The sequence below is a fragment of the Cavenderia fasciculata genome (assembly GCF_000203815.1).
Source record: "Cavenderia fasciculata unplaced genomic scaffold Scf_ET2XIPL01COFD4-5, whole genome shotgun sequence".
Classification (NCBI taxonomy): Eukaryota; Evosea; class Eumycetozoa; order Acytosteliales; family Cavenderiaceae; genus Cavenderia; species Cavenderia fasciculata.
Window position 1 is genome coordinate 360,713 of NW_004457695.1, and position 20,690 is coordinate 381,402.

At 36.6% G+C, this 20,690-nt stretch overlaps 10 protein-coding genes across 10 annotated transcripts; 2 read left to right on the forward strand and 8 right to left on the reverse strand.

Moving 5' to 3' along the window:
* Window positions 1–502: 502 nt before the first annotated feature.
* On the reverse strand, window positions 503–2,211 carry polA3 (DNA polymerase alpha primase subunit; the record flags this gene model as incomplete). The annotated part of the gene is made up of 5 exons (XM_004355154.1): window positions 503–688; window positions 778–1,534; window positions 1,575–1,627; window positions 1,648–1,988; window positions 2,073–2,211. The coding sequence occupies 5 exons, from the start codon at window positions 2,209–2,211 to the stop codon at window positions 503–505; spliced, it is 1,476 nt and encodes a 491-aa protein (XP_004355206.1).
* Window positions 2,212–2,735: 524 nt separating this feature from the next.
* DFA_07711 (uncharacterized protein) lies at window positions 2,736–7,035 on the reverse strand (the record flags this gene model as incomplete). Its single annotated transcript, XM_004355155.1, has 4 exons — window positions 2,736–3,213; window positions 3,295–5,884; window positions 5,975–6,807; window positions 6,911–7,035. 4 exons carry the CDS (start codon window positions 7,033–7,035, stop codon window positions 2,736–2,738), a joined length of 4,026 nt encoding a protein of 1,341 aa, XP_004355207.1.
* Window positions 7,036–7,514: 479 nt separating this feature from the next.
* Window positions 7,515–7,920, reverse strand: DFA_07712 (uncharacterized protein; the record flags this gene model as incomplete). The annotated part of the gene is made up of 2 exons (XM_004355156.1): window positions 7,515–7,665; window positions 7,874–7,920. The coding sequence occupies 2 exons, from the start codon at window positions 7,918–7,920 to the stop codon at window positions 7,515–7,517; spliced, it is 198 nt and encodes a 65-aa protein (XP_004355208.1).
* Window positions 7,921–8,132: 212 nt separating this feature from the next.
* Window positions 8,133–8,294, reverse strand: DFA_07713 (uncharacterized protein; the record flags this gene model as incomplete). Its single annotated transcript, XM_004355157.1, has 1 exon — window positions 8,133–8,294. The coding sequence occupies one exon, from the start codon at window positions 8,292–8,294 to the stop codon at window positions 8,133–8,135; it is 162 nt and encodes a 53-aa protein (XP_004355209.1).
* A 400-nt stretch (window positions 8,295–8,694) lies between these two features.
* DFA_07714 (uncharacterized protein) lies at window positions 8,695–11,476 on the forward strand (the record flags this gene model as incomplete). The annotated part of the gene is made up of 2 exons (XM_004355158.1): window positions 8,695–8,976; window positions 9,068–11,476. The coding sequence occupies 2 exons, from the start codon at window positions 8,695–8,697 to the stop codon at window positions 11,474–11,476; spliced, it is 2,691 nt and encodes an 896-aa protein (XP_004355210.1).
* Window positions 11,477–12,004: 528 nt separating this feature from the next.
* Window positions 12,005–12,358, forward strand: elof1 (elongation factor 1; the record flags this gene model as incomplete). Its single annotated transcript, XM_004355159.1, has 2 exons — window positions 12,005–12,117; window positions 12,220–12,358. 2 exons carry the CDS (start codon window positions 12,005–12,007, stop codon window positions 12,356–12,358), a joined length of 252 nt encoding a protein of 83 aa, XP_004355211.1.
* Window positions 12,359–12,867: 509 nt separating this feature from the next.
* On the reverse strand, window positions 12,868–13,128 carry DFA_07716 (uncharacterized protein; the record flags this gene model as incomplete). The annotated part of the gene is made up of 1 exon (XM_004355160.1): window positions 12,868–13,128. The coding sequence occupies one exon, from the start codon at window positions 13,126–13,128 to the stop codon at window positions 12,868–12,870; it is 261 nt and encodes an 86-aa protein (XP_004355212.1).
* A 136-nt stretch (window positions 13,129–13,264) lies between these two features.
* Window positions 13,265–15,184, reverse strand: DFA_07717 (putative transmembrane protein; the record flags this gene model as incomplete). Its single annotated transcript, XM_004355161.1, has 4 exons — window positions 13,265–13,287; window positions 13,578–14,012; window positions 14,089–14,429; window positions 14,514–15,184. 4 exons carry the CDS (start codon window positions 15,182–15,184, stop codon window positions 13,265–13,267), a joined length of 1,470 nt encoding a protein of 489 aa, XP_004355213.1.
* A 1,306-nt stretch (window positions 15,185–16,490) lies between these two features.
* Window positions 16,491–18,890, reverse strand: nog1 (nucleolar GTP-binding protein 1; the record flags this gene model as incomplete). Its single annotated transcript, XM_004355162.1, has 3 exons — window positions 16,491–17,729; window positions 17,825–18,409; window positions 18,672–18,890. The coding sequence occupies 3 exons, from the start codon at window positions 18,888–18,890 to the stop codon at window positions 16,491–16,493; spliced, it is 2,043 nt and encodes a 680-aa protein (XP_004355214.1).
* Window positions 18,891–19,573: 683 nt separating this feature from the next.
* grpA (golgi reassembly stacking protein) lies at window positions 19,574–20,650 on the reverse strand (the record flags this gene model as incomplete). Its single annotated transcript, XM_004355163.1, has 1 exon — window positions 19,574–20,650. One exon carries the CDS (start codon window positions 20,648–20,650, stop codon window positions 19,574–19,576), a length of 1,077 nt encoding a protein of 358 aa, XP_004355215.1.
* Window positions 20,651–20,690: the final 40 nt, after the last annotated feature.

A 20,690-nucleotide genomic window follows, 5' to 3' on the forward strand; every position in this document is an offset into this window, starting at 1 on the left:
ATTAAATATATATTTGATATGATAGTAGTAGTAGTAGTAGCCAATAAGGGTCAAGTTGTTTTAAAATGGGTGAGAGTAGGGGTGGTGGAGTGAAAAAAAGAGAGGGAGGTTTGAACCTAGAGTAGGGCAGCCAACTAGATGGATAACTATGATGAAAATAACTGTCATAACCATAATTAAAATTGGAATTATTTTCCTTTAAATAAAAAAAATAGAATAAAAAAGGAAGTATGTTCTAAAATAGAGTAGATACGTTGTTGGGATATCTATTTATATATACATAGGTTTATATATACAAATAATTGTCGGTTTGTTCATTTGTTTGGTGTGTGTGATGAATAACTTTGATTATCTGACCTCTAAATGAATGAGTCAAACCATCATGAAATTCTAATTTTAATTATAATGCATTGATTTGGATTTGGGATTTGGGAATGTGAACAACTTGGACTAATTAGTAACTAGTGACCAATATGTGTTCCTATTATTGTCTATTGTCTGGTTATTGTTGCTGTTGACTATCATTATTATTATTATTATTATTATTATTATTATCTACTTTGTCTAAACTCTCAAGGTATCTATAATGGGAACGTGATTGTTCATAAAATTGATTTGGATGATTAACAACTGTAAAATTGGTTCTATTCTTTGGATGAAGAAAAGCAAAATGTTTTCCACATGCAACCTTAAAATAATAAATAAAAAATAATAAATAAATTAATTCAATAATGATTTGATTTGATTTGATAATATTTTGTTTGTTTGTTTACTTACATTCATTGAAATTTTAGAAGTAACCAACATATCTTCAATGACAAATTGATCAATATTTAAAGATTGTAATTTTTGTTGAAGTTTGTCAGACTCCCACATATAGGGACATCCATGAACTTGTTCAATTGCATTTGGTATTTTCTGTTGGATCTTGAGACAGGCATAGGGAGAGTACGAGGTAGCCTTTCCTTCAAGACCATAGGTATGACGGAACGTGTAGGAATAGTCTTTGTCAAAATCGGCACCAGACACCTTTTTCGAAAACATTTGTTTCCAATAGACGATGGCATCTTCATAGACAAACCCAATACCCTTGAGAAAGGTGGAGAATTGGAGACGACCTTCATGCTTGAGTTTACCAGTTTGAACGAGTGTATCGTGCATGACACGCATACACAATGGGAACGATGTCTTGGAGAGTGGTGCAATTTCAAGAGGTCCCACTCTACCCTGTACCTTGGTGGTCGCATTACCAAGTGGATTGTTGCATTTAGGTAATGTGGCAAAGAAATCGTAAATGTCTGGGAACTGCATCTTTAATCGTTCCTTTTCCTCTCTAACAGCATCCAATGTAAATTGCAAGTATGAACGATACGTCTCTGCTACGACATCAGCAATATCACTACGTAGAATATACGCCACACCCTTTTGAACTACAACCTTTTTTCTCATCACCAAATAAGGTACTTCTTGAAATGCAATCTTTATAAATGTATCATTTCCAAATGGTTTTATATTTAAATTTGCTTTTGATTTTCTCTAAACAATCAAACAAAACAAACAAAATAAACAAATACATATTAATATTTCCTGCTGTCTTTGTCTTTTCTTGTCTTTGTTTCTTTTCATTCTTTTTTTTTAATTACATACATAAATATAATTTAAACTGTCTTTATATTGATCAAATTCTTCAGTTGATACTGGGTTCCAGCCAAATTCAGAATATTGTTGAAGAAAAGATTGAGTTTCTGCAGCGGTTGCTTGTTCCAATCGGTATTTCAATAGATTGATTTCTTGTTGAATGAACCAATCACGATCGTCCGATGTACACATTGCCAAACGTAACAAAAAGTGTGAACATTCATCTTTATATTGATACAACTCTTCACTTTGATTGATAAACTCTACCAATCCCGATCTCATTGCTTCATCAAACTCTAATTTATTATTACCTGATATATTTGTCTTTGCATCTGATATTGTCTTTAATACTAATAAATATAGATAGATAGATTAGTAACTAACTTAAGTATGTGAATAGTTTGAAAGTAATAATACAATACACTGTAATCTACTTAGACACATATGTTCTATTTGAGATGCATTGATGTGGTCGAGTGATGGTGGACTACAATACAACGATAACTTGTATCTATAATCTCTATCTTGTAATTGAACTGGTTGTTGTAATTTAGGTTTCTTTATAACTTGCATCTTCTTTTAACAAACAATCTATCTATCTATATATATATATAAATTAGTCTACTAATATTAATAGAGTTAAAGTAAAGTAGTAGAAGTATTTTCTCGAACCCTGAAAGTGTGTAATTATATAAAAAAAAGGAGGGAACTTTTTCAAATTTTTTGCGAACCACGCAAAGGTTGAAACTTTGACCATGAGTGCACATCGGGCATCTTGTTTCTTGAAAAGTAGTTATGCCATTTCCAACAATCGATCAGTTTAAAGAGAGTAATAATGGTAAGTGATTTCGTACAAAGGTCTATTAACCTTCAAACTCTAACATCTTCACACGCACCTCTAACTATTTTCAAAGAAGATGGGTAAATAAAAGCTCAAATAGTTTCATCATGGTCATGGATGCTTAAAAAAGATTTATTTATTTATTTATTTATTTATTTATTAATTGTTGGTGTGCTTGTTTTTTTTTTTGTGTTGATGATATTATTATTATTGTTATCATGAATGTGTTGTATTATTAATTATTATTATTTTTTTTTTAAAGGGTTGAATAAGAGGTACCTTCGAGATAACGATCTACTCCATCGACAAGGACCATTTCAGGCATTGATGCAACCATAATAAAACGATTACCTCTGCCTGGTTTGCTGTTACCATAGACAAGAGCATCCCATTGACCATAGGAACAATCATTGATGTTATAAGAGTAGATAACTTCAAATATACCGTTGGATTGCCATCCCTTTCTGCATCGCTGTCTACTAGCTGGGGATTGGGAAAGGACTTGGTTGGTCTTTAGATTTGTGAGGGTATAGCTGAGTTGGCCATAAGAGGCAAACAAGAAAGAGGAGCCCATGAAATTATCGGTCTTTTCAGTTGGGTACAATGAATAGTTGTCATATAGACCAGACACCTTGAATTTACCCCAAACGACTGCACCAGTTGCCGTACGATAAACAACTGCTGTTTCACCTTCATTTTCAGAGTGAGATCCTGGTGGAGGGATTTGAAGGTATCTAAGGTAGAGATAGATAGAGTTAGTTTTAATTAATTGAAAAGGGAGAATATAAGTTGGATAAAATTATAATTATAATTACCTCATTGTTGGATAATCATTGGTGTTGGCACCATCAATACACCAACCTAAACTTTTAGAACCAGCTGCATTAACTCCGTGGATACAAGCACCCTTGGTGGTTACTTCTAGTGCCGCTGTTACATAATTGGAGTTTCTATAGTCTACACGCCATTGGGTGAATGGGTTGGACGATCGAGGACTTCTATTGGTAAAATAGATGGTCATGGTCATATCCGAGACCTCGAGAGATGCAGAGAGATAGTCTCTTCCATTGGTGATGAATTGACCCGACTTGATTTCACGGTTGTTTGGATCCAAGGTATCGAGGAAACTACCTGGGATGAGAGCGATACGGTTGGATTGAGCAGCTCCGAATCTGCCCCATACCATCTTGCCGGCTGCGTTGGTCATGACAATACCCCATTCTCTGCCATAGGCACCTGGTTGAAGGATATTGACCATAGTTGCACCAAGATTTTGAGTGTAGGTACAGTATGTGGCGGCCCCAGACATAATTGGAGCAATACATAGATTACCATCACCTTGGAGAGTGGCCATGTAGGTTAGCTTACTATCAACAGCCTCATTTGATGTCCAAATCATACCAGAGTCACTGCGGAATAACTTGAAGTTGCCCTGGCCGAGAGTCAAACCAGCACTAACGCCACCATTAGCATTTAGTTGATAGTTGGGGAATACAGACGAATAAATGGTGTTTGGACCAAACACTTCATTATAATCCATCAACGCACCAAGTTCAAATCCAATTGCTTTATCGGTGTGCACTGAAGCTGTTGGTGTTGGGACACTCCATAGTTGTTTCTGATCGGTAGAGTCACAAGTGACATAGGGGAGATCAGCTGCAATTTCATTGGATAGATCCTTTGATCCACATGCACTTGGATGAGAGATGGTGCATGTATAGGTTTGTGCTGGTGATTCGGTACAAGTAAATGGAGTGGCAGTGGCGGCACATTGGAACTTGGTGATAAAGGTACGAGTGGATTGCGTGTATCTAAGATTGATTCCTTTGCCAAGACCGCTACCAATCGTGACGAGGTTTTGAGTCGACGAAACACCAGTTGCAAAGATAGCTCCAGATTTGGGTGAGTATTGACAAGATTGGAGGGTGGCATCGTTACAACTTGGTGGGGAAGCATTGCAGACACTGAAAAACATACGATAGTTGTTATTATCGGTATCATAGTTGGATGTCAGCGATACATTGTAGGCAGCAGATGAGAGTGGCGACAAATCATAACGGTATCCATTACCGTCAGTGAAGAAGCATGTTGAGGGTGCAGAGAGACATTTACCAGAGTTGGTATTTTTGATAGTGAATTGGTTGCTCGAGGACGCGGTGTAAATGAACTTGTGATAAGATTGGTCGTTGGAAAAATCTGCAAGAATAGTGTTGTCCAAACTTTGATGGAGGTGCAACTTTGTCAGAGTATTGGTGAGCATACGAGCCGTTGGTCTGAGAGTAAATCTCCAAATTTGAAGACCATTGGTGTGGTCACAGCTTCTCAACGATGGCTTGCCCGTGGTGGCACTGGCTGACAAACAGAGATTGTTGTAGAAATTGTTCTTGAGTTGTTTGAATACATTGTCTTCAGGACCCTTTGTGTGAGCATCGGTGTTGACGGCAGAAGTGACACTGTACCATGCGATACCTTGGTTGACAAATCCTGGGATGTAGTGTTCGTGTGACATGGCCTGGAAGTATCCAACGGTCGAAGCATGGCGATAAATGGGAGTTCTGTCGGCCGCAGCAGTGGTGAAGACATTGAATACTGGACCATCCTCGGTAAACAGAGTACCATCAATGGCCGTTGGGTTGGAACCAATGTGATATTGGTAGATGGTTTGTCCGGGGGTAGCAGTCTTTGATGAGAATTGATAGACAGTTGAAGTGGAAGTGTCACCAGAGTTGTAGGTGAATGCTCCAAACACTTGGCCCACAAGCTCAGGACTTTGAGGATCTCGATAAATACTTAGCCTGGCCGACATGCTCATCCAGGAAAGTGCTTGGTGGTATTTGTAGATGATGACTGGGATCTTTGGTTTGGAAGGGATAGGAACAGTCGAGAAGAGGTAGATGATCGAGCTGGCAGCTTGACTGTTTGAAGTAAGGGTTGCTCCATCCTGTAAAACATTACCAATGTATCTCGATCCTACACAGGCACCAGAGAGGTAATACCCGTCACCATAGGTCGTTGTGACAGTAGATGGACTCGTTTTAGTGTCACCGATAGCTTGGCTGACGAAACCTTTGGAAGAGTTGAACGAGACACGATTAATGTAGTCGCCATAGTAGGTGGTGACTGAATTGATATAGTCTGGCTTGTAATAGACGACTGTGCCTGCAAGAACAACAGTATCACCTGTGACTTCATCAAACCCAGCCAAGGCCGACGTAAAGGGTGGTACATTTTGAATGAATCGCAAGCCAGTGACACCATCGACATAGTTGTGAGTGATGGTAATGTATTGGTGTTGGTCATACACTTTGATTTGGCCGACCGATGGCATTCGAGTGGCCATACATGGATTAGTGTTGGCTTTTAAAGGGTTTGGGAAACTCATACCAGATGGTACTGTACCTTCATCTAAAAAATACAAGAGAGAAGAGTAATTACATGGATTAGTAGATGGTAATCGGATTGATGGTTTGTATCTATACTATTCGCGAAACATACTTGCACTACTAACTTGATAAACAGAATACGTTTGGAGTTTACCGACAAGAGGAGAATACATGGTCTTGATTGGTCTTGGTGGTGCACCGTAGGGGTACTTGATAGGATCCAAGTAATTCCAGTAGTAGGCTTGGTCGTGAACACCAAGTGCCATCATAATGACATACTGAGCAACCTTGTTGTACTCGTCGACTGGAAGAGTGGCGGCATTGTTGAGAGTGGCCGTATATCTCGAGTAGATATCGTTGACATGGTTGCTGGCATCGGTAGCAAAGGTGGCCAATAGACTTTGGAGATAATTCTTTTCTTCATAGGTGTAACCGATTTTATAGACGTCTGCAATTTGGTCACGAAGCAGTCCGAGATACAAGTTGGTGTATTGGACAAACAATGGAAGAGCTGCGGCCTTGACGTTTAACGATTTTGTTTCATCGGAAACTCCAAAAAAGAATTTGCTCTTGAGAGGGAACAAATAAAGGTTTCTAAAGTAGGTTGCAAAGGCACTCTTGTCCCTTTCGCCAGACGGGTCGCCACATTTGACTCGGATATCATTTGGGCCAGCCTCCATGCATACAAAGTATGATTCCTTAAAAGAGGCTAGAATGGCTTTGAGATCAACTTGCATGGTCATCAGATCATTACATTCGATGGCATAGACAATCGTATCTTTGATATACTTGGCAAGCAATTCAGTCGTGTCTGTCCTTACGTCAAACATCTTGGCCAACTGACCAGCAAGAGCACTAACTGCTCCACCAACAGCTCCACCAGCAACAACACCAACAGCACTACCAAGTGCCCCAGTCGCAGCGTCTACCATCTTATTCCAGGCACTATAAATATATATAGAGAGATACATGGATATTTAGGAATTTGTAAATAAATAAATAATACTATAGCAGTGACCATGCAAAAAAGTTTTGATATACTACATACATTCCAGCTTCGTAAGAGTCAAGGTCTCCAATAGCTGTACAAGGATCTTGTTGACCAATGACTATATTAGTCATTAGCAATAAAGCTATGAATAAATAGGTTATGGTTCTCTTCCTATTTATCATTCTTTAATTATTATTTAATTATTATTCTCAAATATTATTATTATTATTATTATTATTATTATTATTATATATTTCTATCTATTACTTTGTTGTGAAAAGAAGAAATAAATAAATGAATAATAGTATATGTTGAATGATGATAATAAGAGTGCTCCGTTTAAATAGTTTTCCATTGTTCGCTCTTTGAAGATATGTTAAGAGAGCCATTATTCTTGACACAAACTTGTTGGTTGAACATCTCGCCACCAACGTTGGTACCTTGCATTGATTAAATATCAGTGCTTACGTAGTTTTGGGCTAAACTGCAAGTGTGATCTAGAAACCTTGAAATAGAATGAAAGCAGTCTTTTGTCACTTTACTATGGGTCTTTGGGGCCCTCGATAGATAGGTGTATTGACTATCACAACGATGATGATTGTCAAATTGCAAGAGGTGACCAGAGTTGCACAATCTCATTTGACCTGTCAAAGAAGTGGCACTATAGGTATGCAAAGTTTGAAGCGAGACGATAACGACAAAAGATATTCGTATAATCAAATGTTTCAACACAAAACCCAATCAACTGACCACGTATGCATTCTGCGCCCGATAATAACAAAGATACTTTGTTTGCACGAGGAACACGCAACCTAAAATTAAAAAAATAATAAATAATTAATTTAATTGTTAAAAATCAAAACACTCTGTGTGAGAGAATTTTGCGGTCTCTCACAAATTTATATGAGTTTTGCGAAAAACCCAGCGCTGTTGTTTTGACTTCTCACAATTCAATAATGATTTGATTATATTTTGTTTATTTGTTTGTTTGTTTGTTTGTTTCTACTTTCTACTACATACATTGAAATTTTAGAAGTAATATTTTCTGTTGATCTTGAGACAGGCATAGGGAGTACGAGGTAGCCTTTCCTTCAAGACCATAGGTATAGGTATGACGGAACGTGTAGGAATAGTCTTTGTCAAAATCGAAAACATTTGTTTCCAATAGACGACATATGTCATTTCATTTGTAGGTATTTGATTTTCTCTAAACATCAATAAATAAATATTAATATTAATATTCTTTTCTTTTTTTTTGTGCATAGCTTACGCAAATAATTTAAAGAGTCTTTATATCTTTAGTTGATACAGGGTTCCAGCCAAATTCAGAATATTGTTGAAGAAAAGATTGAGTTTCTGCAGCGGTTGCTTGTTCCAATCGGCGGTATTTCAATAGATTGATTTCTTGTTGAATGAACCAATCACGATCTGATTGCTTCATCAAACTAAATTAGTCAGGTAATAATTTATAACTTTCATCTTTTAACAAACAATTCTTCTATCTATATATATAATATAAATGAGTCTACTAATATTAATAGAGTTAATGTAAAGTAGAAGTAGTAGAAGTAAAGTATCTACTCTACACTAAAAGTGTGTCTTTTATAAAAAGGAGGGAACTTTTTATTTTTCAAAAAATTTATTTTTGTATACATATATTTTCGAGCGGCTGAAACCTCGACTTTGTTTTTGTTGTCTCAATTTCCATCTTGTTTCTTGAATGAAAGCAGAAACAAATATGTCATTTCATTTCCAACAACTATCATCATTGAGTTGATGGTATTTCACATTCATTCATCATTCATCTATAATAGTTACAAAGAATAAGAGAGAGAGAGAGTATGACTACTTCTACTTCTACTACTACTAGTATTGATACAATCTTTAAACAGATTATCAATAACATTGTACTCAGAGAAAAGATATTCAAAGGTGTATATGATATTCATACACTTTTAAAAGTCTATTCAAGAAGAAAGGAGTCTGCGTTGATTAGTCTGACTGATTACATCAATTTTAAGAGACCCGATTTGTTTATCAAACACTTTGACACTGTATTGAATTCAGTCTTATCAATCCTTGATAACTGTGATCCCAATGTTAAATCATCAGAGTTGAACGATGTATGTATATTAATGAATTAATTTGTTCATATATTTATGAATGGTTGTAGTTGTTAACTTGACCTCTTATTTCTTTCTATCTATCTTCTAGAATCAAAGAGTACGAGCATTCTTTGAAGACCTTTTAACAACTGCCGCAAAGAATCAAAACCATATTATTTTTAAATATTTGGTTGAAAGATATCAACAATATCAACAACAACAAACTACCAATAATGAAAATACTACCATTCTTTGTTTAGTAACTCATTTTTATGGAAGTAATCAGATGATTGTACAATCATCATTACAATTTACAAGATTAGTATTAGATTATATCAAAGATGGTTTAATATCTTTGAAATCAGAGAGTATTGGTGAATTTACTCAATATGCAATCACGGTTGCATTATCTCATATTGATTTGGACACTTTGGTACTTGTAAAGAAGTTGTATCCCCAACACCCAGATCCATACTATCCATCACCAATCATTTTCGATGGCTTTTTTAAAAACAACACCAATGCCCAAGACCAAAAGAATATGTTGGATTATGTTATTCAAAATGGTGTCATCAATATACGTTTAATTCCACAAGCTATGAGAGCATTATTGATCAAGTTGTTACGACCTGTTCCCTCCACTTCATCCTCTTCATCCACTACTACTTTATATCAACTATCACCAACCTACAAACCAACCATTAAAATGATATTAAACAACTATAGAGAACACTTGACATTACCCAATCTATGTAGTATTGATGATATGATCAATACTATCAACAATGACGGTGATGATAGTGATGATACTATCATATTGTATCAATACATTTTTTTGATTAATTATGGAACAAAGAAAATGGATATGTGGCCATTGGGAAATGACCAATCTAAAAAGATTGGCTATTTAGAGTATTTGATCGAGAAACAAAAACAAACCAAATCAATGGAGGCATTTTGGGAGTTGTCTGCTATTCTCAGAGTTGCTCTTTATATTGGTCACCAACCTACAATTGATTGGTGTTTGCAAGAGATTGGGTCATCTCAAACAGGTCCGGCTACTGAAGGATTTGTCTATGATACATTAGATATTTGTCCTTCCATCTTGACAATTGACCTGTTGAAAAAGTCACCATCCCTATGTCACAAATCCATCCTCTTCAATACAATTGAACAACTTCACGATAACAAATCATCACCATCGTTGTCTTTATCAATCAAACAAGTATTGGAATATTTATTGTCAGGTGACGATGAAGAGGTCGTTTTGGATGACAGGGAATATGTAAAGGCAATAGGTGAGGCAATAAGAAACAACGATCTTGAAACTCTTAAATTGGTGATGAATTGTTCGAGTTTGACAAGTTCGTATCAAATCGATGCAGAACTATTTGAAAATGCAAATCAAGAGGTGGTAGAATACATATTCTCAATGGTAAAAGAGTATCCCGACTATTTCAATATCAATCCTCACTCTGACAAGGTGATCAATCCAATAGCTGCCAGGGCCATGTTGACCCACCTCCAAAAGGAAATAGAGTATGATCTTATTGTATACTATCTGTCTTGTATTTGCAGTGCTGGAAAAGACCTCACTGCTTTAAAAGAGGTTCTTGGCGAGCTTGGACCTCTTCCCAAACCATCTTGGAATACTTCCAACGAAGGATTTCTTCAAGATCTTATCGATGCAAAACATTATGAAACGGCATCATATATCTTGGAATACTTTGTATCCGCCAAACATGCTAGAGATGATTATCTCGATAGTTTGGAACCATTTGGCAATAAACATGTTGACCAAGACTACGTGCACTATCTGTCATCAATCTCTATGGCCTTGTCAAATGACCAGTATGAATTGGCTGACCGTTTAATCGAATACTTTTCATTAGATGATCGTGTAGCAGCATCAACCAATCGATTCATCCATTTTGACACTGCGTCTCACCTGATTGCCTATTCTTGGACTCTTTCAGACACCCAATTTAATCATCTCTGGGAACTCTTTTACGGTCAGGATATTATAGATCGTCGTAGTAGTATCAGTATCAACAACAACATTGACAAACCAAACTATTTTACAAAGTTACATTTGACAATCAACTATATCATCCAAACTATATTAGATCTTATAACGTATAGAGTCACCAACATTAACCATCGATTTATTGCGTGTGACATTTCAAACCAACAACATTTCCAACAACTCCAACATCACATTGACCGTATCATCAATCGATACACCATCTTTATGAACCAATACCAACACTTGAAGCATTTAGGTTTGGAACCATTAGATGCACCTTTCAGTGTATCGGTATTGTCCGGTTCCCAATTTGACACACAAACACTATGGTCATCAACATCGGCTTCCATTTATCAATATCTTGGTACTAGATTCTACACCAACAAGTCCTCCTCCGACCCTCTCGAAAAAATCAACCAATACACTGAAACTGAATATCAAGTATTAATGAATCAAGCTATTAGATTTCATTATTTAAATTATAAATTATAAATATTATAATAATATAATTCCCTCCAAAAAAAACAACAGATTCATAATAAATATTCCTTCTCTCTCCAAGTTCGCAACCCCAGGTCGAACCTGCACATTTTTTCCGTTTTTTTTTTTTTTTGTTTTACGAATTTTTTTGAATTATTTTTATTTTTTTTTTGTTTTCTCGTCCTTGTTCTCGCATGTTAAATATTTATTTTTATTAAATATTATGATATATTTTGTTTGTTGTCGTTGTTGTGTATTTACAAACAACTTGAGCAATTTTGAGTTTATTGTTGTTTCAGCTGAGAGATAGAAGAAGTTGGTTGTTGTACTAATTGTATAGGCTTGGCAAAGAAAAGTAAAAAAGTAGACGAGGAATCTATAGATTATAGCTATTATAGAAGAGATAAAAAGCAAACATTCCGCCATACAAAAATTTGTAGTAGATACAATAATAATTATAATTATAATATAATTCATTTTCCCTCCCTTTTTCTATTTAAATCATAATCAATATAACTAAAACTAATATATTAAAACAAAATGGGTAAAAGAAAATCATCCAAACCACCTCCAAAGAAAAAGGTCATAGGAAAGATCCCAAAGTACTTTGATTGTCCTTTCTGTGACCATTCTCAAAGTGTAGAATGTATCATGTAAGTCATTCAAAATCGATGTTTCAATTTCAATCATATGTGATATTAATCAAATAAATACTTTTTTTCTTTCTTTCTTTATTTATTTATTTATTTATATAGTAAAAGAGAAAATGGTATTGGAACAGCTACATGTAGAAAATGTAATGCAAATTATTCAACTCAAATTAATGATTTGAGTGATCCAATCGATGTTTATACTGATTGGATTGATGCTTGTGAAGAAGCCAACAGAGCCTAAACATGGCATAGGACAGGACAAACCACCTTATTATTTTTAAATATTATTCCAATCAGTCGTGGGCAAGGAACAGGACACTCGAGTCATCATCCATTTAAAAAAGTGTAGATAACGTTTTTAAAATTAAATAAATAATTATTATTTTTTGTACAATATATATATACTGACTATTCCAACTTTCAACTTTGGTATAATTATAATTTGATTTAAACATCTTTATCAATTTTATTATTACAATTGAACTTTTTATGATATGCGGGAGATGTTTAAACATATAGGTAGGTTGTTTGGAAAAAAAAGGGATTGATTTAGTTGATTGTTTGATTTATAAAGGTTATTTACAAAAAAGAGGATTTGGTATATCGTTTTTGTTGTGGTGTAATTGGGGGTGGATATATATATATAAATGATTGAAAGTGAAAGAATAACCATCCTACATGGTTGGTCAATTCTCGTTTTGAGGATTTGTTGTTTTTTTTTGTTTGATTTGACTTGTTTTCGTTATCGTTTTAATCACCTATATAATGGAAATCATTTTGATTAAATATTTCATCATCGGATGAAGAAGATGAATTACGACGTTGATGATTAGCCGTTGCCGACAAGGTGAGTGAAGGGAGAGTATTGTTATTATTTGAAAAAAGGTTGGCTGCCGAGTTGATACCAATGTTGTTGTTGTTGTTGTTGTTGGCGTATGGGAGGTTGATGGTGGATGATGTAGGGGTCGTGTACAATGCGGTTTGGAAAAGCGTGGGTGCCGAGTTGGGCATATTGACCGAGAGGAAGTCGAGGATGAATCCAAAGGTGGGACGCTCCTCTGCGTTGCCCTTCCAGCACATTTGCACGAGGTTGGCCAATGGCAACCACATGGGGCTCTGGAGGGCGGGGATAGGCGGACGGTAGTGCTCATAGGCGGCCATATGCGCCATCTTTAGGGGTGGAAGGTCGCGAGTGGGAGACTCGCCGGTGATGATGCACCACAAGAGGATGCCAAACGAGTAGACGTCTGCTTTTGGCGTGTACAACTCGCCTACAAACACCTCGGGTGCTTGGAACGGTAGAAAGCCGACCGAGGCGGTCATCTCAAACCCTTGTTCGCGCGACAACCCAAAGTCGGCCACCTTGGCGTGGGAACACGACTCGTCGAGCAAGATGTTCTTGGTCGACAGATCGCGATGGAGGATGGGGTTGGGTTTCCAGTCGTGCAGGTAAAACATACCCTTGGCAACATCGGTTGCGATACGCCACGCCAATTCCGGGTGACTAACAAGGATAAAGTGTCGGTCTGTCAAGAAACGGTCGAGCGAGCCGCCACCCATGTACTCTGTGACGATGCAGTTCTTGTCGTCCTCTGAGCAGACACCCATAAACTGGAGTACATTGGGGTGTCTCAACATTGAAAGTATAGCCACCTCTTTAAAGAATACATTGTCTTCTGTATTCTCAGTGTTACGATAGCTGTTTCTGTGCAACATCTTGACAGCAACCACTGCACCTTTCCAAATCGCTTTCTTTACCTCTCCAAAATACCCTCCACCAATCACTTCACCAAATTTAAACTCTGTAAATTTAATATAAAATGCTGACATTTGTAATGCATTTGTACCTTCCAAAGATGATATTGATTCTTTACCAAATAGATTTTGGTATTCTCCTAAAGAAATTTAAAAAAAGAGTTAGAGAGAAATAAAAAGAAAAGACAATCTATTGATTTGTTTTGTTTGACTTACTGAAATTTGTTAATAATGGTTCAAATTCACTTCTGGCTCTTAATAAATTTGAATCATTTCCAACTGTTCTAAACAACATGAATCCATACAACAGGGCATAGGGTATGGTTGAGAATGCAAGGAAACAATAGGCAAAATCGATTTTAAAGATTAAAAGGATATTTGAAATGACTGCTAAAAAGTTGACTGCCATCAAAAAGACTAACCAAAGTCTTGCAGTTGGACGTACAATACTACGTCGAAGTGATACCAATAAAACAGTCGTATAAATAATCATAAATACAACATTGGTTGATAATGCTGTATATGGATCTTCTGTCATAAATAATTGACATTCAAATCTAAGTAAAATAAAAGTATTATAATTAATTAATTGGTTTTTCTTTTTGTTTCTTTTTGTTTCTTTTTTGTTTTCTTTGACATACGGAGTTTTACACATTGGACTACCAAAAACATCAGCCAATTGAGTTGCCATTAAAAGTAAATAGAGAAGAATACAAATATAAAATGAACGTCTTGATGAGAATTCGTCATCTTTTTTGCCTGCCATGAAAATGAGTACCCAATTGTCAGTGATGATGTGACCGGCCATAATAATAGTGACGGCGGTGGGATAGACAATTGAAGAGGGTGGTAGAAAGAGTAGGAGAAGTCCTTCAACAGCCAACCATCCACCTACAAACAATAGATGTTTGAAATAGGTAGACATGAGGATCTTGGGATGATTGATAGTGATCGATGTGTTTTTATCCCACAATGCAGAGTTTTCACCACCTGTTGGTAGGACGTTGATTTGAACATAGTCTTTGTTTTCGTTGGATGTAGTTTTGTTTTGAGAGTTGCTAAGTTTTGTTGATCGTGCACTCGCTCCACTGTCTCCCATGTTACTGCCCATAATGTAGTTGTACGATCGTTGTAATCGAAAGAATAGATAGAGTGCCGAAAAGAGGTATCCAATTGCCATGGTATCGACCAATACGTTAAACACCAAACTGGCTTCTCCATTACCGGCAATATCAAAGCTCTGCGTAAACAAAGCCTTGCAGAATGAACAAGAAAAGTCTGGTCTTTCAACCGACTCACATATTCCTCCCATCTTAAATAGATAAGATAAGGGATTATTATGTTAAAGATAAGATAAGATAAAATTTGATTGATTGATTACTATATCTATATCTATATCTATTTCTTTCTTTTGTTTCTTTTTTTGAGTTGAGTTGTTAATGATACAAAGTTGTAGTAGTTGTAGTAGTAGTAGTATTATCTCTCTTCTTTCTTTCTTTTTTTGTTGTTGTTGGTAGTTATAGTTATATAAATTAAATTGTAGGAGTACTTGGTATACGATTGATTGTTTAGTTGGTTGATTAGTTGATTAGTTGGTCTAGTTTTAGGTACCTATTCTGCCTGTTGTGCTACGAGTAATGTAAGGGTGTGTGTATGTATGTGTGTGTTGTTGTTTTTAGGTTGTTGTAGTAAATATCTCGAGAGATGATTATCTATCTATCTCTCTTTCCCTTTTGATAATATAATGGTACACAGATGATAATATAATGTGTGATGATCACTCTTTTGTTCTCTAGAGTAAGAATCCTCCTTCTTCTTCTTCTCTCTTTTCTTTTTTTGTAATAGTACTACTACTTTCGCTGCGCTGATAATAAAGTAGGGTAGTTGGTGGTTGAGAAAAACAATTGTGACTCAACACACATCATAATTTTTTGTTTTTTCCCACCTCGAACGCCTGAGGAATTGCGACTGGAAATCCATCACAACCAACTAACATGGAGTTCATTACAATTGAATTGACCTGATGGATCACCTGCTCATGATCAAGATCACCTTGATTTCATTCCCCTCATACTCAAAAAAAGAAAGTATATTGTATTGTATTGTGCTTTTTAGAAAGTATTTTTCAAAAAAACTACATAAGAGTTTGAAAAGTTGTTGGACAACGTCTTTTCATTTTCGGTTCCTAAAAGTTAACATTGATCGATTATTATAAATATCAAGATATCGATTGTCGAATACCATGCATGATCTCATTGAGAGAGAGAAGTCAAGTTGTTTCCCAGGGGACACTTCTCACAATTGAAAAAAAAATGAATTGAAATTTCGGTAAACAAATAAATATATAATACTAAATCAAATAATGGTACAAACAATCCATTTATATATTTGTTAATTTTTTTTTATATTTAAAATTTATTAAGTTAAAACGATTATAAAGATGATGATTATGATGGGACAATATTATTAATACGATTTGTGGTTTGGTGTTGTTTGGGGAGAGTAGGAGGTTGTTGGTAGTTATTGTTGGTTGATTAAAAAATTCTAAGGTTTTGAAAAATATTATTATTATTATTATTATTATTATTATTATTATTGTTATTGTTATTATTAATTGTTTATCTACGACCAGTTTTACCGGCACCTCTTTTACCAGCGAACAAATGTTTGGGCATAAGATTTGGAATATGATGATCACCTTCACCTTTGTAACCCAATTTGTTTCTCTTACGCATACCTTCCTTGCCAAGCATAACAGCCTCTTCCTTTTGTGGAAGATCACGATAACCTTCTCCGTCGACTGGAGCTGGGGTTTTCGAGGAACCACGGGATTGCGAACGGTTGAGAGAGAGACCACGACCTTCGACAGAGACACCACGCGACTCGGAACGGTCACGCTTACGACCGTGACGCGAGAGCGAACGTTCGGATGGACGACGGCTCTTGGAACGGTCTCTAGACTTGTCGGCAACATCGTCCATGATGTCGCCCAACTCTTCCTCTTCGACACCCATACGAGTGAGGGTGCGCTCCATGTGGTCCTTGTCGAGGCCCTTGTGTTGACGGGTCAATTTGGGTCTGCCGGTCTTGCCGAGCAAACGGTCCATCTTGATCTCGCTCTTTCTGGCGTGGATCTCGTCGAGCAACTCTTGGTTCTCGTCGTCGAGGTCCGACTCGTCCGAGGCGTCGCCGCCGTTGGCACGGAGCTCTTCGATCAAGGCTTCCTCCTCACGCTCGAGCTCGTCGAGACGTTCGAGAATGTCGGGGTCGATGAAATCGGAAATGTTACGGCCGTCCATGATTTCGGGAATAATGTCGAATTTCCACGAGTCGTCCTTGAGCAAGTACTTACGCTTCCAGAGGTTGATGTCAAAGATGGGGATGATACCCTTTTGGTATTCGAGATCATCTTGTTCTTCTTGGAGCACCTCCATTTGGCCTGGAGTCAATGTGACCTTGTTCTTGTTGAGAGTGTCTGGGTCGGCGAGACGTGCGTTGGCAACCGACTCGGGGATAAAGACGGAACGGACCTTTTCGTCACGTGGCTTGGGTTGGGCGGTACGGAGACGGTGCAAGTCCTTGCTGATCTTGCTCGAGGCCATCTTCTTTTCGATACGGTCGGCCAACAATGTGGTGCAGGCAACGTCCTTTACCTTGGAGACACCCTCTTCGGTCAAGGTGCTCATTGGCAGGATCTGGGTGCCTCCAACACCTCCCTTGGCGGGGTCGGTCAACGATTGGATCAATGCCCAGTCGTCGGCTGGCACATCTTCTGGTCTACGTACATCAATCTTGTTAATAACTACAATCAATGGTTTATTTAAAAACAATGCCTTGATACTGAAAAATAAGTCAACCTAGAAAGAGAAGAAAGAAAAAAAAAGTAAGTAAATGATTGAGAGAGAGAGAGAATGTTTGTTTGATTGTGTTTGATTGTTTTAGGGTTACATACTTGTTGTTTAATAGTATAACCACAACGTTCAGAAATATCGATTAAAAAGAGGACGGCAGCATGGAGATGAGCAAGAGCAGTGATGGATTGCATTTCGATGGTGTTACGTTCTTCGAGTGGGTGATCGAGGATACCTGGGGTATCGATGACTTGCCAGATGTTGTATTTGTAATCAGTGTGACCAACAAACAATGATTTGGTGGTGAAGGCGTATGGTTGGACGTCGACGTTGGCACGGGTCATCTTGTTCATAAACGATGATTTGCCGACGTTGGGGTAACCGCACATCAACAAGGTACGGGTGTTTGGATCGATCGATGGAAGACGAGCCAAATGTTGACGTACTTGCTCGAGATATGCGAGTGAACTGTTTTGCTTCAACATCAATGTACACATACGACCCAAAGCGGCACGCTTGAGTTGCTTGCAACGGTATAACGAGTCACCATATTTCAAAAGACGCAAGTAATCCTTTGCTATATTATCAATAAGATTACGTGCTGTATTTAATTGACCAAGTGCCAACTTGTAATGATCCTTATCATAAAGTACATTTACAAGATCTGCATAAAATGGATGAATGTCCTAAAAATGATAAGTAAATAATAACGTTTGATTGAAAGGTAGGTTTGTTAGTCTTTCATTACAATAAGCAAAGCAAGTAGAAGTTTGGGTTGTTCGAAAAATCACAAAGTGCACGTCCTACATGCGAGAGATGGACATCGACGACAAAGACACAAATATTTTTTTTTTTAAAAAAGTTGTATCCTTTGCAGCTTCAAGCTTTGTCGTCCGTCGTCGTTGTCTACATCATGTGATTTATACTATATTATGGTTTACTACATACATCTAACAATGGGAAATCTTGAATGATTTGGGATAACTTGTCGTGATATGATTGTTGAGTAAACTTGACTTTACGCATGTAAAAAGATCTGATTCTAGAGATATGGTATTGTTTATGTACTTCGGTAGGTGTCTTTCTTTGTGTCTTTGAAAGTACAACATCTACAAAATCTCTTGATCCAGGTACAACCTGAATTGATTTAAAGTTATAGAGAACCATTATGTATTATATATGTATATGTAAGTTTATGAAAATATAAAGAAAAAATCAATTCCAAGCAAGTGAAATAGTTAACGTAGGTAGATAGATTGAAGATGTGATTGATGTGATTGATTATAATATATAAACAAACAAACAAACTAATTAATCGTTATTGTTATAAAATAAAAACGAGAAATAGTATAGTATGGGTGGGAGGGTGTTATAATAGCGAAATCAAACAACAATAGTTTATAAAAAAAAACGAGTGGCTCTTTCGTCTTTTTTGAAAAAAAAAAAAATTGAAAAATCGAAAAAATTAAAACAAATACAAACCGACCCCCCCAACAATGGATGCAATGGTTAATTAATAATATAATCGGACCAAAGGGAAAGTAGATCTTGATTAATCATAGTTCCATGGAATGGGATGTTCATCATCGGATTACATTTATAATTCAATGATATTCGTCCTCATTCATTCGAATTCGTGTTGGATAATAATTCAAAACCAAAAATCATATTATTATTCGTCCGCGATTTGTAATAATATTATTTTTGGTTGACAGAATTAAAAATAATTATTTTATGGGTTGGTTTCCAAGATGATTCAAAAGAATGGATAATATGATAATGTATGTAAATAACATAATAATATTTATGTTTGATTGAGTTTAGTTGGTTGGTTCTACTTTTAATTGATTTTAAAATTGGATTGGAGTAAATTGATCAGAGGAAGTAGCTACTGGTTTGTTTGATGAGTCCAGTTGTTGTTGTTGTTGATGTTGGTGTTGATGATGTTCAGAGGAAGGAGTGGAAGAAGATGAAGATATATTGTTATGAGTAGTTTCAAGTGTAATAGGTGATTGTGATTGCGTTGTTTGGTTATTATCTACAGGTAATTTTTGGATTGGTGATACTGATTCTAAAGTTAAAGTTTGTTGATTTGTTTGTTGTTGTTGTTGTAATAAAGGTTGAATTTCTTCTTGTTGAGGATGTTGTTGTTGTTGTTGTTGTTGTTTGGTTACTTTTGTTTCAATAGGTACAAATTGAGATGTAATATTTTGTTTGGTTGGAATTCTATGTAATAGACCGTAACCTATATCACATCCGAGACTACCGGAACCACCCCAATTCTTGTTGGGTGTGATGGTTAAGAGTCTGACTTGCTCGGTGAGCGAAGAGTATACGTAGAGTTGGATTGGACGGTACATGTTGTTGTTGATGAGTGTGATAAAGTCGTCTTGGTCGTTGAAGATCATGTCGGGTGTACCGACGATATAGTCTGTCTTTGTTTGGAGACCCGACTCGTGTGCGGGACTGTTTACATAGACATCGAGTATATGCCATACTGCCTCCATGGTCTTTTCCCACGAACAGAAACGAATAGAGATGCCTGCCAATCCGCTGCCACCCCATGTATTGGACGGTACGATCACTTGCTCACGTGTAGTGTCTGATTTGATGTTGTAGACGATCAAGTTGACCGACTGACCAATATTACCACCAAAGATGTCTGCAAACCTTCTATCCTCTGCATCAAACACAACTTGGTTGGCTGCTACTATAAAGTCAAAGAATGGTACCAATCGACCACATGCAGGTGAATTGGGTTGTACCTGTAACACATGGTATCCCATCTTATTGTATATATCACCTGCATTTTGTTTGTTTGATGATGACGATGACGTAGTTGGTGATGACGATGATTGTTGAAGTGGTGGTGATGATGATGATGATTGTTGTTGCTCATCATATGGTTGACTTTGTCCTTGTCCCATCCTCCACTATCTATCTATCTATCTATTCTCTATATATATA